Raw genomic sequence first — 17,952 nt, 5'->3', positions numbered from 1 at the left:
GCTGCTCTGGCCTACAGGTGGAAATGGGGTCACCCTGCAGCATGAGATCACTGCCTCTCCCTCCTCCCTACCAACTCTCAAAAGTAGAGCTCATGCTTGCAAATGCATCCAACCCCCTTGTGGCAAACATCTAGAGAGCTCATGGTCTTTCCTTCATTCTTGGAATATTTTAGCTCTAGATTCACTTTGACGCTTCTCCTATTATACAACTGGAGATTTCACTAGCCAATTGTTGACCTGCTAATACTCGGCCTTCTCAGTGCCCTGACCGCACTTTTTCAATGACTTTGCCTATTCTCCTTTTCCGGGCACCGACCTCCATGATTGTATCCCAAACCTTAGCACGACCAATAACTGCAGTTTCTCTATAAACTCAGTTCCACACCTCAGTCTCTGAGCATCACGTGACCTTTACTGCACACTCTTTTGAAAACCATGACTTCACTGACCCTAGCACTATGTCACTGTCCCTCAACACACTGCCTGTCCTCACTTTCCTCCTTACCCAGCTGAGATCCCCACGGCTACCACTTGCCCACACTTTCTTACATTCACCCTTGGCTCCCTTGCCACCTACTTTAGTCAGATTTATGTGACAAAACCCCAACCTGAACCCTTGCAGCTGACCATGGGTGCAAAAAACCCAACTGACATTAATTTATTTCACCTCAAATTCCTGCCTGCCAAGCAAACCTACCTCATTTCAACATATCCAAAAATTGTTGATTCCTAGCTCTCTATACTAGCTGGAGTTACAGATTCCTACATCTTAGAAAACGGCAACATCATTGTTTTCCTGGGCTTGGCTAAAACCTTAAAGAAAGGGTTGTCCTTGAATTAATTCTGTCTCATATCCATATCCAGTCAGTCAGTAAATCCTTTTGGTTTTACATTTTAAAACTATCCAGAATTCCACTACCTCTCACCACTTTGCTACTTCCATCTTTTTATTTTATTTTATTTTATTTTATTTTATTTTATTTTATTTTATTTTATTATTTTTATTTTATGAGGAGAACATTAGCAGGGAAGAGGGACAGGAGAGAGAAAGAGGGAGAATGAGAGGGAGGGAGGGAGGGGGAAGGGGGGTGGAGAACCTTCAGACTCCATGCTCAGTGCGTGTATCATGCTCAATTTGTATCAGGTTGCTTGATTTGCGAATATTGAACCACCCTTGCAAACCAGGAATAAATCCCACTTAATCATGGTGAATGGCTTTTTTTTTTAATTTACATCCAAATCAGTTAGCATATAGTGCAACGATTTTAGCAGTAGATTCCTTAGTGCCTCTTACCCATTTAGCCCATCCCCCTCCCACAACCCCTCCAGTAACCCTCAGTTTGTTCTCCATATTTATGAATCTCTTCTGTTTCGTCCCCCTTCCTGTTTTTATATTGTTTTTGTTTCCCTTCCCTTGTGTTCATCTGTTTCGTCTCTTAAAGTCCTCATATGAGTGAAGTCATTTGATTTTTGTCTTTCTCTGACTAATTTCACTTAGCATAATACCCTCCAGTTCCATCCACGTAGTTGCAAATGGCAAGATTTCATTCTTTTTGATTGCTGAGTAATACTCCAATGTATATATAAACCACATCTTCTTTATCCATCCATCCATTGATGGACATTTGGGCTCTTTCCATCCTTTGGCTATTGTCGATGGTGCTGCTATAAACATGGGGGTGCATGTGTCCCTTCGAAACAGCACACCTGAATCCCTTGGATAAATGCCTAGTAGTGCAATTGCTGGGTCGTAGGGTAGTTCTATTTTTAGTTTTTGAGGAACCTCCATACTGTTTTCCAGACTGGCCGCACCAGCTTGCATTCCCATGCTGCTTCCATCTTGATCCAAGGCAACACACTGCCCACCCAGATTGCAGCGATCACCTTTTAAGTGGTCTCTTTGCTTTTAGTCTTGCCCTTTGATAGTCTGCTCTCAAACTAGTAGCCAGTGTGAGTGTTTTAAAACCTAAGTCAGGGCAGGTGCCTGGGTGGCTTGGTTGGTTGAGCATCCAATTCTTGATTTCAGCTCAGGTCATGATCCTAGGATTGTGGGATCGAGCCCCACATCGGGCTCCACACTGAGTACTGATCTGCTTAAGATTCTGCTTCCCCTTCTCTCTCCTTCTGCCCCTCTCCTCCATGTGCACTCACTCTTTCTCAAAATACAATACAATACAATTAAAAAAAAAAAAAACTAAGTCAGCTGATAACACTCTGCTCAAATCCTCCTGTGGCTTTCCATCCATTAGTAATAATAAAAGTCCTCATAATGGCTCAGGATCTTATATGATGCTGAACTTTATGATTCCTGACATCATCTCCCACTCCCTCTTACTCATTTCACTCACCAAAAGCATCAGACATGCTTCTACCTGAAGGCCTTTGCACCTGTCCTTTGCTCTGCCTAGAAGATTTTCTTTCACTTGCTCCCTTATTTTCATGAAGTCTTCACTAAAATGTCACTTACCGGTAAGGTCTTACCCGACGACCCTAGAAAAGCCGTTAACATTCTCTACTGCAAGCAGCCCCATCCTCCTACTTTTGCTATTTTCCCCGATAGCACTAATCAGCATTTACCTACTTGTCTTTCCTTTTATAAAAATTCTCTCTCTCCTCCAATTAGATTATAAGACTCATGAAAGCAGGGTCTTTTACCATTTGTCTAATTTCAGCTAAATCCCCAATGCCTAGATTTGTGTTTGCATATACTAGGCACTCAATAAATATTGACTGGATGAATGAAAGAACTGGTTTTTGAAATTTTATCCTGTGACCTACTGCAACTACAGAGAAGGGTAAGAATGGACACAAAATACTTATTTGTAGCAAAGTATAGGTCCAAGTATTTAAACTGAACCAAATTCAGAAAATATACTGAATGTATCTTTAGATACATCCACTGGTATCTTCATATTTCCAAATGATAAAAATGATCAGGATTTTGATCAGTCCAGATAGTTATACCTTAACTGAAAAGCTATCACATTTAAAACTTATAGGGAGTCTTAGTCACTGATTATTTTTTAAAAGAATCTATAAAAGAATGCTTACCATCTAATACAACTAAATTAATCTACCAAAAAGATATTAGAATAAATGATTAGGCAAATAGCTACCTATTCCTTCTAATCTAAAAGATAAGATAGCATGCACAATTATAAATAGCACAAGTTTCGCAGAAAGTGCTTGGTGGGATGAGAATTAACAGGGGTTGAGATGGAAACCAGGGGTCCTGCAAATAAGTGGCAATGAGGCTATGTGGTGCCTTCCATGGTCTCTGCAGCAGAAGGTTCTGATTAGATTTAGAGACTCAAATAAATGAAGCTGGTTGATTTGATCAGTAGGAGCCAAAAAGAAGATCTGTTTTAGATAATGCCAAGGGTAATGCTTTGTCTGTTGCAGAGGCTGTGCTTTTAACACTAGGGGGTCTGAAAGAGAGAGGGGTTACTCTCGGTTGAGAAGTAACCACAGGTAAAGGCACCTGGGTGGCTCAGTCCGTTAAGCATCTGACTTTGGCTCAGCTCATGATTTTGGGGTTCACTGAGTTCGAGCCTGGTCGGACTCTGTGCTGACAGCTCAGAGCCTGGAGCCTGCTTCAGATTCCGTGCCTCCCTTTCCCTCTTGCCCCCCCAGCTCATGCTCTGTCTCTTTCTTTCAAAAATAAACAAAATTTTTTTTAAAAAGGTGGGGGGGGCACTTGGGTGGCTCTGTCGGTTAAGCATCCGACTTCGGCTCAGGTCATGATCTTGTGGTTTGTGAGTTTGAGCCCTGCATTGGGCTCTGTGCTGACAGCTCAGAACCTGGAGCCTGCTTTGGATTCTTTGTCTCCCTCTCTCTCGGGCCCTCCCCCACTCACACACTCTCTCTCTCTCAAAAATAAAAACAAAACAAAACAAAAAAGAAGTTATCACAGGTAAATTGCTATAGACTGTTCCTACTTCAGCAGGGCTTACCTATTACATCTCCTTGCTCGTGAATCATCATTCCCAAATCTTTAAATATTTCATTAATATCCATAATATCAGCCTGAGAGAAAAAAGCACATATTATCACAATCAGAAATTCAGCCCCCAACCCACAAAAGGCAAAAATTAAGTGAGAATGCATGCAGACTTAAACCATAAATTTTGGAAATATCAGGAAACTACTTTACTATAATTAATCCTAAGTAACATGACCTTGAACAACTGTAACCAGTTCTTTAAAAGTAAGTTTGTGACGTTAAAAATACCAAACGAGGCAGCATAGAAACCAGGAATCTATGAGAGAAGGGCCCTGGGTTACTGAGTTTATGTTCATGTAATCTGATAGTTTTGTTATCACTAGCAGTATTTCCTCACAAGAGTAAAACAAATTATTGTTAGGCTATATTTCTAGTAAAAACTTACACATCAATTTGACACTGTAAAAGTACAAACCATTAGGTATAAATTTAAAGTCTCACATTAATAAATTTGATTATGCAATGGAACAGTGATGAAGAAGTTATAAATTTACTTTTCTTTAATATACAATAACTTTTATTTTGCCCTATTAAAGAATAAAGTTTAAATATTTTGGGGGGGAGGCAATTTACATATTCATCCTGTGCCTTATTTCCCCGCCTATAAAATGGTGATGATGACAACATAGTTAACTACTTCACAGTTTTTAGGGGAACTAAATGAGATCATGCAAAAAATTGATCACATGGGGCTTGAACACCCTTAATAAACTGTAGCTACTGTTAACTATTATCAGCCCACCTTCTAGAGAATAGGTGGGTTCCACAAGAACTGAGGCTTACGAATCCCTTTAGAGCTGTTTGAGGTCAAGAACATGTTACAGGGAAATAAGATACGTGTCAAGCCCCTGTCCAGTCTCACTCATGCAGGTCTGAGGTGTACCATGTGCTACAGAAGCCATCCAGGCTCCCTGAACACACATCTCTGAACTGAGATTTCCTCCGTGTGAAGGACCTGCGGTGGTGACCTGACAGGATAAAAAACAAATCTGGAGACGAGGGAGGTCGGGTCTCTCATTTTAGCACAAATTCTAAAGAGATTTATTTTTTAAAAGGGAATTATTCTCATTGGTAAGAAATACCCCCACACTGATACACTTAGTTTTCTTTCCCAGCCCCTCCCCCAGAATTGTCACAAACACACTGGGAACACAGCTGCCACCCAATGGCCACACAAAGCTTACCTCAAGTTGCCTAATAGAAGATTCTCTCTCATGAATAAGGCGGAGGTCATCTTCTGTAATTTCTTCATCCTGCACCTGCACCTGAGGTTGAGCTTGGCTAACAGGCAGAATATGGAAAAAAAGCAAAAAAAAAAAAAAAAGACTGGTATTAAAATAGTAGGAATTCTTTTCCTATTTCAGAAATACGAAATAGAGTATCTTTTCTTCAAAGTCAGAGAACTGCTTAAATTTCTTATTTAAATTTTAAGACTATAACAGAAGTATTAATCACATTTCTCATGTTTCATTTCATTTACATTACTTTTTAGAGTTAATATTTAATTACTGGAAGCTGTATTTAGCAACTGGGTATTTCTTCTTGGTTGACTTCAACCTCACATGAGGAAATAATCTACATCAAATAATAAGTCAACAACATTTATTTGGATATATCATTATTTACAAATTATTACTGCTATATTGAAATATTATATACATTATATATATATATTTAATATTTATTTTATTTATTTTGAGAGAGACAGAGCAAGTGAGCAGGGGAGGGGCAGAGAGAGAGGAGGAGAGAGAGAATCTGAAGCAGGCTCTTGCACTGTCAGTGCAGAGCCTGAGGCGGGGCTCGAACTCACGAACCATGAGATCATGACCTGAGTTGAAATCAAGAGTCGGACACTTAACCGACTGAGCCACCAGGCACCCCAGCATATTTTATATATTTATATATTTTATAAATAACTATTTTGAAAAAAAGTTCAAATTTATTGCTATTTATAAATAACTGAGGATATTTAAGATATAAGAAACTGAAAGCTTTCATTCTGTTCTAGAGACCATAATATATAGAGTGAATTTGGAAAATTATCTTTTGATCAGTATGTTTTGTATTTCTTACCTTTCCCAGGATACAAGATTCCTTTCCTTTGAGGTGTCCTCAGGAAAACCACCCTGAATAATTTAGTAATAGGATAGACTGAGAAAGGGCAAAGAAAAAACACACAACACTCACATTTTCTCTTACAATAATCGAAACTGATTTATGTACGCATGTGCACACGTGGGTAGAGAAAAGAGAAATGTTCTTGTTCTAATTTTTTAGGTCAAGTGCTTCAAGTAATATTAAAATTGTATCCTAAGCTGACAAGAAAGGAATTCATTAAATATTCCAAACGGCCAAATAATAAATATTATTTGATTAAAATATAATATAGTCCTGGAACCTCTACATTAAGGAACAAGGAAACATCTTGCAATAGTTTCTAAGGGAATATAAAATTAGATTAACTAAAAATTCCACTTTAACTTATCCTTACATTTATTTTCTCTTATATTTATTTTCAATATTCACACAATAATTCACTCTGTTCATTTTCATCATTTTCATATAACCCGGGAGTAAAGTGTTCCCTGCATTAGTCCAGACAGAAAGTGACAACTTCTAGTACAAATCAATGTGGGACTATCACTCAGGATCTGACCTCTCATCTTTTCTGACAAAATGTTCCCATATTCTTATACGGTAATCTGTAATTTTGGTTCTATATCATGGACAAAATAACCACAACATTACAGAACTACCATCCTTCTTAAGACTGAAAAACCTGAAAATAAATATTCAAATATTAATGTCCAGAATAGTCACAGATTGTTCTGACTTAAAAAAATGCCAGTGTAGTCTTTCAAGGGAACGACATGTTCACTTTATAACGCCCCATTAAATACTTACAGATACTCTGGAACTGGCTCTTACTCGAGCAACAAACTCTTTCTCTTTCTCAGCAGCTTCCCTCTGGACCTTTTGAAAGTTTGTCAGTGATGTCGTGAATTGAGCCACTAAGCGATCCTTCTGTATTTTCCTCTGACGCTAGACGAAAGGGGAGAAACATACTAGAATCAAGCTGTGAAGTTCTAGAGAATTCGCAGAAGTTTCACCACTACTTGGCTCTTTATTTTATTCTGAAATTTTCACTCACTCCCCAATTATGGGGCCTCACTGATTAACTCTCAATTACATTTTGACAGTGTGTCCAAATACTATGTATATTTACCACCTTGAGACAAAAGGTCCAAAATGTTGGATTTCTCACCTCATATTTCCATCCTAAAGACTGAGCCATGATTTTGAGATTATTTTGAAGCAGCTCCTTTTGTTTTCTTTTTAGGAAAATAAAACCTTGTACTCTTACCTAAGTAGTCACTTCCACTAAGTAATAAGTAAGGAAACAAATATGTGCCCCTAGGAAACCTCACATCTTGAATGAGTGTGCACGTCGCAAGGAGTCAGCCCTGGAAAGCCAGGAAACAATTACTCAGGAAGCATTTTCTGAGCACTTGCTTAATTATGGGTCAGGGCAACTTCATGGAAATAATTCTTGCTTTATTGAACCACAGGATACTACCTGGGCAATTAAATATAGTTTTGTGTTCTATGAACTAATCTCAAATACAATTTTTCCCCCTTGATTTCCTTTCTAGCATAACAGTTCAAAGACCCTACAATGCATGTCATTTCTTTCACATTCAATACATCAACAATGTGTCTTAAGGCTTGATACCTGTTCGCTGGGGGTGGTGGGCAGGGATCCAAACTCTTTAATGTACTTATCTGTCTCTTTGGCAAGTTGGTTAGTATACTGCTGCTTCTGTTGCCTACAGTGAGAAAACACACATTATTGCCAAAGAGCGAAGAGATTTCTTTAAGTTACAATGCTGCCAGTTGAATCAATCCTGATGAATACTTTGATAAAAATCCCCCCCCCCTTTTTTTATAGGCTGGCTCTAAATCTTCTCTATGAAAACAAAAATGTCCAGGTTCTATTTTTTGATAGATATTGAGCAAATATTACATGGAAAGTTCTTTACTCACACATGGCAACCAAGCTTTGAGAAATCAGTAGTCATTTAGAAAGGAAGATGACTGGAGCCAAAGGCAGACTGTGGGATGTGTGATGTTGCAGATAATTTGGGGGGTGGGGGGGAGCCTTTTGTCTGCATCCTGCAACTGGGAGGTTAGCTGAATAAATGACGAAGGTCTGTCGCCTGAGACTCTGTCCAGTTCTCAGGGCTGGAGGTACATGTATCCTCTCCTCTTTCTCTATCTGGACATTTGTATCCTTCTACATACTTTTAAAAAAAGAGGGGAGGAGGTAATAAACAATAATATACATTTACTATTTTTTAAGTTTGCTATGGAAAAAATAATAGCATTTCTCTGTAAAGAGAAAGCACCGTAAAAAATAAGTTATATCAGTATCTGTATCTATCTTGCTAGCTAGCTTATCAAGTAAAGAAGTCAGATTTTTTAACTAAAGAACTTGACTAAAAACAAAATAAGCTTATACTAATGTGATGCTTTACAAATTACAACATTAGTACTTCTCATTTATATTATCTCTCATTTTAAACACCTATATGAGTCATACTTAGGATCCCATAAAATAATGAGATACTATATAAGAGTATTTTAAAGCACAGATAACTGTATTTGATTGATAAGGAAGAATTACAAACTACTGTTATCTATTTACCAAGTCCACTGCCTTTAACAAACCTTTCAAAATCTTTAGGAAATGAAATACAGCTACATTTCTGAAAAGAAGACCTTACTGATATCTACTTATTCACAATCTCCACTACCAACCTTAGCAAATATTATAACTATTAAGAATTATGTGTTCCTGTTCCATTTTAGTTTAACAAATGATGGGTTATTATTTAAACTTGGGGCATTTTTACCACCCCAACATCTCTCCACTGTAGAAAACATCAGTATAAATTAGACCTAACTATAAATTCTTCAAATTGTACTTCATAAAAAACATGATTTCCTACCATCTATCTTTGAATTTCTTGCTCTTTGCAATTTTTCTTTTTTTTTTTTTTTTTTAAGTTTATTTATTTTGAGAGAGAGAAGAAGCACAAGAGGGGGAGGGCAGAGAGAGAGTGGTGACAGCAAGAATCCCAAGCAGGCTCCACACCACCAGTGTCGAGTCCGACGTGGGGCCCGAACTCCCATGAGCCACCCAGGTGTCCCTGCAATTTTTTCCTTCTATAGCTAATGTTGTTTGGGATCTCATTTACTGCATATTTATCACTTGCAATTGGGCTGTAACAACACTGAATTAAGATTTAAGATTCAGGTTCAGAATAATGTTAGGCAAATCATCAAACCCCCCGAGACACATTTTCCTTACTTCGAAGTGAAACGAAAATAATTATTTTGATCTATGTATTTCACTCTAATTTTGTAAGATTCAGGTGAGAAACTGTGTAAAAATACTGTAAAATCTGTAACAACACAAAATATCATTGCTGTTCTTCTAGCTGCATATTAATTTACTGAAACATGTACTGCATAACTTCATCGGAACTTTTTATTTATTTATTTTTAAACAGAGGCTAATGCTTTCTGAAATTCAAAGATGTAGGTATAAGTGTTTAGAGGGCTAACAATTCATATTGAGTAAGTACTGGATCTAAACCAAATAAAAATCTAGTCACTGAAGGAACTGTCAGCTATGGGAAGAAAATCACAGAGAGAAGCTTAGAGTATCATTTTCCAAAAGCCATCAGAACAACCTATTCAAGAAGTGTAAAAAAGGCAACTAAGGAAGTTCTGCTTTGCTGGAGTAAGCTAGCTCTTCAAAGAAAAACATCTGCTTACCCTGAACAAGGAAAAACCAACACAAAAACTTGGTTCAAATAAGGTAGCTGAAAAATTTTATTAATTTTCCATTATTTCTCTGGTGAACATAACATGACATACCATCAAAGCAACCTAACAGTGGTTTTTTTTTTTTTTTTCCTTTCTTTCTTTTTTGTATTAAATACTTACAGTTGTTGCCTAAGTTCAGGTGAATCTTGAGGCGTTCCAAGTTGATTCAGGGTCCTCTGTATTTCCACAGCTATTATGATGGAAAATAAATGTATAATTGTTACAAAGGTTAGGGCAATAGAAATTACGTTAGAAATTAATACAGGCAATTGGGCACTTAGAAAAAGAAAAATAAAGACATGAATATAGAAAACGTTGAGAAAAAATTAAAAATGAGTGGTTTAAATCTAATTAGAATAATGCATTAATTTTCAAGAGGAAATTGTGTGGGGGCGTTAACATGTAAAACTGCACTTATGATCCAGAAGTATTTTCTTCCCTGCCCCTCAGAACATTTAGAACAATGGCACACTTAGCTCTAACAGGCATAAAAACTGTAAGGAAAATAATTGTAACAGTTACACAAGTTAGTAGAATATAAAATGAATGAATTATTGTTAATAAACAAGGGAGGAAAAATAGAATTGAAATAATTAATTTGGAATTTTCTATGTAATAATAGAGGCAGGCAAGCATCATAAAGAATGTTGAAATCACAAAATAGTCGCAGAATCTCAAATTATCCCCACACAGATGACATTAGTTATGAAAGAGTTAACTTCATCTTAGATAAATTTGTTGCTTAAAACAAAATGATCAAATTTAGCAGCACCAATGAGACAACCCAGCAGGATAAGCTTCCTGATGGGATGCAATGAGAAGGTCATAACATGATCCATGCAATGTTTAACCTGAAACTAATCATGAGGAGAAAAAAATCGGACCAATCTAGATTGCAAGATAATCTACAAAAAAAACTGGTCTAGGCTTTTAAAAATGTCATTGTCACGAAAGGGGAAAAAAAAAGACAAGGCAGATGGGCTTTCCAAATTAAAGAACTAAAGCACCCATAAGGCAATGTTGGATTTTGGAGTGGAATCTAAATCGGAATAAAAAACATGCTATAAAAAAAAAAAATGTGGGGCAACTGAAGAATCTTGGGTTTCGATTTTGAAATTTGAATTTGGAGAGAGAGATACTAAACAAAAGTGTAAAAACGTCAACAACTCGTGAACCCAGGTAAAAGGTATAGTTCACTGCCCTATACTTTTCTCTAGGTTTCAAACATTCAAAATTAGAAGTCAAGAGTTAAAATTCATGCTAAGCTCACAAAGTCTATAAATGCGCCAACTTTTTTTTTTAAAGGTTATTTCTGACAAAAGGGGAGGTCCTATAGCTTTACGCATGTGTGCAGGCAAATAAAATGTCAAGTAGAAGCTGAAAATCCATCTGAAAGTAAAGAATTTACACATTTCCAAAAACAGAAAAGAAAAGAAAAGAAAGTATGTTCACCATAGCAAACAAAAGAGATGAGCTATAATGCGTATTTATTTTTGGTCACCTAATACCTAGAATTCTTAATTATATCCAGATCTTCTTCGTTATAATATCATGATCACTGAGAAATATATCATCGCAGATCCAGTCTTAGGGAGAAAAAAACCCTGATTGTTAAAGCAGTAAAACTGTTCTCAGAGTCTCTGCATTTTGCTTACCTCCACCAAGACTAATATGGGTAATTAATAATAAGAGACCTCGTAGCAGTCATAAAAAGAAAGGCAGACTCTTAAACGAGGTATTTGTAAACAAAAGCCAGATTTAGTCAGTGCTATTTAGATTTTATAGATACTGAAATTCCTTACAAGTCAAATGTTCTAGATGATGACCTTCCTCTCACTCAGAAACAATTCTTTTAATAACACAGTATCTTATAAAATGAAGTTAATTAGGAATGCTACCATGTTACTGCCTAACAGAATGCATTGAATTGAGTGCTAGATACTTTTCATGAATTCTTTTTCATGAAGATATAAGGAAAATAAGGCCTCCTACTCTCTCGTCCAAAAAAGGGAAAGAAAACACATCACGTAAACCCTGAGGGGAAGCAGGAGAGTAAATGCTTCAAATAAAGAGCTACAAAATTGGTCTGCTATGGGAGGGTAATCAAAAAAGCCTAAATGGAGGTGGTACTGGTAACAGTTTCAAAGTGTAAGAAATGGGACACTTCAGTCCTGGAGACTGAAACCTCCGATGCCATACCTGCATATAAATTGAAATAATTACATTACTCACTGTCTCCCTGACTTGAAAGTAAACTAGTCTTATTAGTTTTTGTATATCTAACACTCACCACATTGTTGACACTCAAGGAATATTTTACTTATTCATTCATTTTTTAAAAAGTTTACTTATTTATTTTTGAAAGAGAAAAAGATCATGAGCAGAGGAGGGGCAGAAAGAGAGGGAGACAGAGAACCCCAAGCAGACTCCATGCTGTCAGTGCAGAGCCTGAAGTGGGGCTTGAACTCACAAACCATGAGATGGTGGCCTGAGCCAAAATCAAGAGATGGACACTTAACCAATTGAGCCACAGAGGCACCCCAACACTCAATGAATATTTTAAAAACTGACCACAAAAGGGCATTAGGAAGAACAAATCTTATGTAAGAAAGGATATGTATTTCTAACATAAAGCATCTGTAAGAAGGGAGTTAAGAAAAGGAAGGGTGCTCAACTAGTCATTTATTCAACATTTACTGAGTATTCACTATGTATCAGGCACAGTGGGAGGGGTTTAGAATGTCAACACTGATTCAAGGTGATCCTTTAATTTGTAGAGCTCTACACTTAAGGCTCAAAGGTATCATGTGATCTGACAAAAGGCCGATGGAAACATAGCTGAAATTACTGCATCAAGCTTAGGAGAAGTATTATGTGGCATTAGTTTAATCCTATTTTATAAACAAAAATGCTGAGAATCGGACGGAATAACTGACTTGTCCAAGAAATCAGTTATTTAGAAGAGCTAAGATTAAAAATGTGGATTTGGGGGTTTTCAAAACAATATTTTCAGTGTGCTACAAGGGCTAGAAGTAAAAGACTTTTTAAAAAAGATTACTGCATAATCTAGGTGTATGTATGCCAAAGCAAACAAGCAAGCAAACACAAAAATAAGTGTATGCTAACTTGGAATAAAGAATTGAGCTGTAAGTTTCATGGCCCTTCGGTAGATCACAAAGGCTGGTCAGCCTGGCTACAACTGATCAGGAAATAAATGCCTGTCCTTTCTTCAGATCTTATGAACTGGCAAGATTCCAGAGACCTCATTTTCAATGACTGGTGTTACCCTTTTACATCAGTGTCAGCAAATTATGGCCTGTTTTGTACTGCCTTCCAGCTCGGACTAGTTGTTACATTTTTAAAGAATTTTAAAAAAATACCAAAAACAAACAACAACAAAAAAGAAGAATATGCAGGAGACCAGACGTGGCCACAAAGCTGAAAATATTTACTCTTTGGCCCTTTAGAGAAAAGTTGGCCAATCCCTGTCCTAAATCAGTAAAAATTGCTAAAACTTTGTATTCACAAACTCTGAGTCAGTGTGTTACTTGAATGTACTAAGTACTCACTATGTTACTAAGCCTATGTGGTATAATATTTAACAATGTTGCAAATTTTTCACCAAGCAGGCATGTAAAGGCGGAGTTGAATTTCTGCAATTTTCAGAAAGAATAAGTAATCAGTACATCACAGGTGCTGGTTTGACAGATTATTTCAAGGGCTGCTCTTTTCTCATTAATTTAGAAAGAATTACAGTTACTTTGTTGCACACTGGAGGAAAATTTTTGCAGAGTACCCTCCAGAGTTTCATGAAACATGAAAATTAAGGAACAAATTCTTTACATAACCATAAACAGGGTCTCAAAGAAAAATTCACCTAATACACAGAGGTACGATTAAATCAAGATGCACCTCTATAAGAATGCAATGAACACATTATTTTTGCATTACCTGCACCATTACACTTCTAGAGAGGTGACTTTAAAGAATACAGCCCACTTTTCTATAACATAAAGAGAATACTACTACCTATACATCCAGAAAAGGTACATTAGTATTTCCTCAAAAACAAAGCAGTCCCCCTTTCTGGCTCTTACTTCAGTACAGACCTATTCTATTCCACGCGGGTCTGCTGCCATCTAGTGGAGTGCTTAAGAAAAATGCTCCATTGCAAAGAATAAAAATCTTTGCCATCGTAGGCAGCAGTTGGTATGAGGGGCTATGTAATGTCCCAACCTGTCAGAGGTCTCTGGGGTGTGGGAGGATGCTGTCTGACCAGTGAGAGTGGCCGGCGTGAGGGAGCAACTAGGCCAGCCCTAACAGGCACATAGTGCATTCAAAGAACTATCTCCAAAAAACAGAATACGGCTATCTTCTCTTCTAAGAGTAAATATTCCCATTGCTCAACCCAAAAAACAACTCAGAATTGTAACAGCCAATCACAGAAAAAAAACAAAACAAAACAAAACAAAACAAAACAAAACTGTGGCTAGGAAAACCCTTGAGCAGGTGATGTTGAGACTGACTCAGTGTCAGCCACACCACACTCAGAAGTATAATGCTGACCAGCCAGCAGCCTTGGAGCCAGACAGCCTGATTTGGAAACCTGACCTCACTTCTTCCTAGCTGCTGACCTTCAGCCGTTTACCTAATCTCTCTAAGCTATCATTGCCTCAACAGTCAAACGGAGAGAAAATTACCTCTTTCTCAATTGCCATGAACTTCAACAGAAAACGATGCGTGTAAGCACTTTGTACTGGATATTGTAAGAATGAACTCAATACACGGACAACTAATGGTACGAAGGGGTTTATGTCTTTCTCCTGAAAGTCAGAAGTGAATAAGAAAATTCTTTTTTAATGTTTATTTATTTATTCTGAGAGAGAGAGAGAGAGAGAGAGAATACAAGTGGGAGGGGGTGTGGGGCGGGCGGGGGAGAGAAAATCCCAAGCAGGCTCCATGCTGATCAACTGACTCCATGATCAATGCAGGGCTTGATCTCACAACTGTGTGACCTTAGCCAAAATCAAGAGTCAGACACTCAGACACCCGAGCCACGCAGGCGCCCCAACAATAAGAATATTAACATATGTTAGCTAACTCATGTGAACCATGCCTTAGGAGGGTACTGAGACTTCATCATTTCTGATATAGTTACGAGAACTGCAGAGACGATGTATCAATGGACACAGAATAGTTATATCCTATAATTACAAGGGAAGAGTTGCCTGACAGTGATAAGTACCTAGCAGTTATGTACAAATGATGTAATTGAAACTGAACTAGAAAACAACTAAATGTTGAAAGAAATAAACTGTTTTCCTCCTCCACTCTTTTCTCATCTATCAATCAATCCCTCTACCTGTTTCAAAGGGTACTTTCGAGTACTACAGAAGAATGATACATATGAAAACATTTTGGAACGGCACAGACCTCTGTAAGAACGAAAGATGCTATCACTGGTAAATTTACTATAATTCAAGTTAGAACCATTAGGTTAGGTTCATTACAGAGTACAAGGTCCACAGGGTAATATATCATAAAAAATCTTATCGGCTAGTTGGAAAAAGTATCAACACAAAAAGGCTTTAAGAAACAAAAATGGAGTGAAATGGGACTATTTCATATATCAAGAAAAACTAAGAAACGTGTGCAGTATTATACTTCTAAAAAGTGTATCACAAGTGGGAAATCCCCCCCAGAGAATCTGAAAGACAGCTACTAAAATAATTATGGGCTTTTTTCCAATATCCTCTCTATCTCATGCTCTGTCTTGTGACCTGGATAGGCAGCTTATCTTCTTTGTCGGTGAAAGAACTGAAGCAAACTGTGGAGACAAAAAGGGGTAAGAGGAAGATAAGGATGAGTCTTGAGCTGAGAAGCCCGCTATGGAGTCTGTGCCTCCAGAGGCCAAGCCCACTGGTTTGCTGTGCTCTCCTTCCTGAAACTAACTAGCACACCTGCAAGCTATCTCAAATTCAGAACACTCCAAATACATTTAATTTTAAATCTCTCATTGGTTTTCTTCCCAGATATTTCAAATGTAGAAAGGCATGTAGATTAACAAAATGGAAATGTAGGGTATTTTAAAGCTACTGTAGATTGATAAAGAGTTAAATCTGAGGGCACAGTTCCTGGTTTTTTTTTTTTTTTTATGTTTATTTTTTGAGAGAGAGTGAGCGCATGAGCGGGGGACGGAAGAGAGAGAGAGAGGGAGAGAAGAGAATCCTACGCATGTGGGGCTCTCTAACTCACCAACTGTGAGATCATGACCTGAGCGGAAATCAAGAGTCGAAAGCTCTACCAACTGAGCCACTCAGGTGCCCCTGAGGCATGGTTCTTAAAAACAAATTACAAAATCAAGCCGCTTGAAAACTGTATGTAAACAAGACTCTGGATTTCTAAGATGGCTGGAACATTACACACTCTTCTTAGCAAAGATATTCAGTGCTAACATTTTATCACATGGATCTGCTCAGCTTACCTACTCCGAGGGAGCCTAGAATCAGAAGGAAGGAAAGCCCGGAGGCAGGTATGGTCCCTTGAGAAGGTGATTTGTGTAAGCAGCAAACCCAGGCAAGGACTCGCCAGTGGCCAAGCCCTACTCCTCCAGCTCTCCAGCCTTCCTGACCCTCCCTAGCCCACCTTCTTGACAAGCTGCCTTTCTGTCATCCACCAAATGGCCCATTAATTCTCCTTCTGCTCCAAAAGCAGCCGAGTGTTGTTAGCCATGTCATGAATTCACCTCCAGTTTGTATGGCAGTGATTTCTGAACTGTTACCTCACTCCTAATTTCTGATCCATTTGCCAAGACATTGCTACTCAGATGTTGCTAACATGGATTGAAAATGGGACATGGTGTAAGTCTGTTCCTGAATCTTCCCTCTTCTTCCCTTCGGAAGCTACAGAGAACAAAAAGAGAGGGGGGGAGGAAACCCACAAAAGTTTTGTTTTCAGAGAAATGAGGACAACAAAAACTTCTCAAAAATATATCCATGTGGCCCAAAGCAACAGAAAAGAGCAGATCCTGAGTGGGAAGCCACATGAGTGGGATCCCTAAGGGATAAAGGAGGCAGAGCTCCAAGATGTCACCAGCAAGTACCCACTTCCAGAAAAGTACGCTCACATTCTGAGTGGGACCGGGAACAGGGCTGAGAAGGAACCAGACACCCCCCTGGCGGAGGAGGAAGGAGGATCCTGGGCCCTGCTAGAGGCCGCAGGCTGCTGACCTCTGAAAGTTCTTTCCCGAAGAGCAGGCAGATGCTTTACAAAAAGGTAGCTGTGTGTTGTGGGGCCACCATGGTGATGGGGGGGGGGGGCATCAGAACTGGAGGGGGAGGACCTGTCACACAAGAGGAGGTTTCAAGAGGCAGGAGTGAAAGTAACAGTGCCTCAGGGCATGGCAGACAGTAATGAGCCCTTGGGCAGAGGGTCTCGGCCCCCATCTCCCTTCACAGGACCCCCCCCCTTGGAAAACCAAATTCATTCTGTTGAGTAAGAGGAAAAGAACAGATACAGCAATCACACAAAAAGACCATAACAATTCAGAAAAGAACAGCAAAACTCCCTTTGAAGAAAACACAGCAGGAAAAAAGGCTGCCACAATCTAGCTGGGGTGAAAATTATAGCCCAAAATAACTCATTGAGGCCACTGCAATTTTAAAGTTAGATCCCAACTAGATGAAGTAGATGAAATGGCTAGGTACCAGGCACTGGTAAAACAGAAACTTGAGGAACTCAAAGAGAAAGGCAAGTTCAGAAGGCAAGACTAAATGAGAAGGAGCCTGAGACAGAATGGACACACAGACCCTGTCCCCACTCCCCATTACAGCTGTAATAACTGTTCTTCGGCCGTGCTACCTCACTGGCCCATGGTTTTAGCTCCTGGCTCATGGTCACTCTAGACTCCTGCCTCAGTTCTCCATGATTTCAGCATACACGTTGATGACCCTTCCGCCACCCTGGCTCAGTGCTTTGCATGCCCCACCCCAAGACCTTGTCCCCCATTCTACCTTAGGCACACACTGCAAGATCACATGGAATGCTGGCTCACTACC

The 17,952-nt window shown here is 38.6% G+C and overlaps 1 protein-coding gene across 3 annotated transcripts in view; it reads right to left on the bottom strand.

The window, feature by feature from the left end:
- STX7 (syntaxin 7) overlaps positions 1-17,952 on the bottom strand; it is a 41,452-nt gene that overhangs the window by 4,363 nt on the left and 19,137 nt on the right. For all 3 annotated transcript variants that reach the window (XM_015074351.3, XM_027056878.2, XM_053222236.1), the window contains exons 3-8: positions 10,016-10,085; positions 7,737-7,830; positions 6,908-7,045; positions 6,077-6,129; positions 5,188-5,284; positions 3,954-4,026 (exon numbers count right to left, since the gene is read on the bottom strand). In XM_015074351.3, coding sequence (XP_014929837.1) covers positions 3,954-4,026; positions 5,188-5,284; positions 6,077-6,129; positions 6,908-7,045; positions 7,737-7,830; positions 10,016-10,085 — 525 coding nt within the window. The remainder of the gene's footprint in view (positions 1-3,953; positions 4,027-5,187; positions 5,285-6,076; positions 6,130-6,907; positions 7,046-7,736; positions 7,831-10,015; positions 10,086-17,952) is intronic.

This window comes from Acinonyx jubatus, chromosome B2 (assembly GCF_027475565.1).
Source record: "Acinonyx jubatus isolate Ajub_Pintada_27869175 chromosome B2, VMU_Ajub_asm_v1.0, whole genome shotgun sequence".
In the NCBI taxonomy this organism is placed as follows: Eukaryota; Metazoa; Chordata; class Mammalia; order Carnivora; family Felidae; genus Acinonyx; species Acinonyx jubatus.
This window is presented reverse-complemented; position numbering and strand designations above follow the sequence as displayed.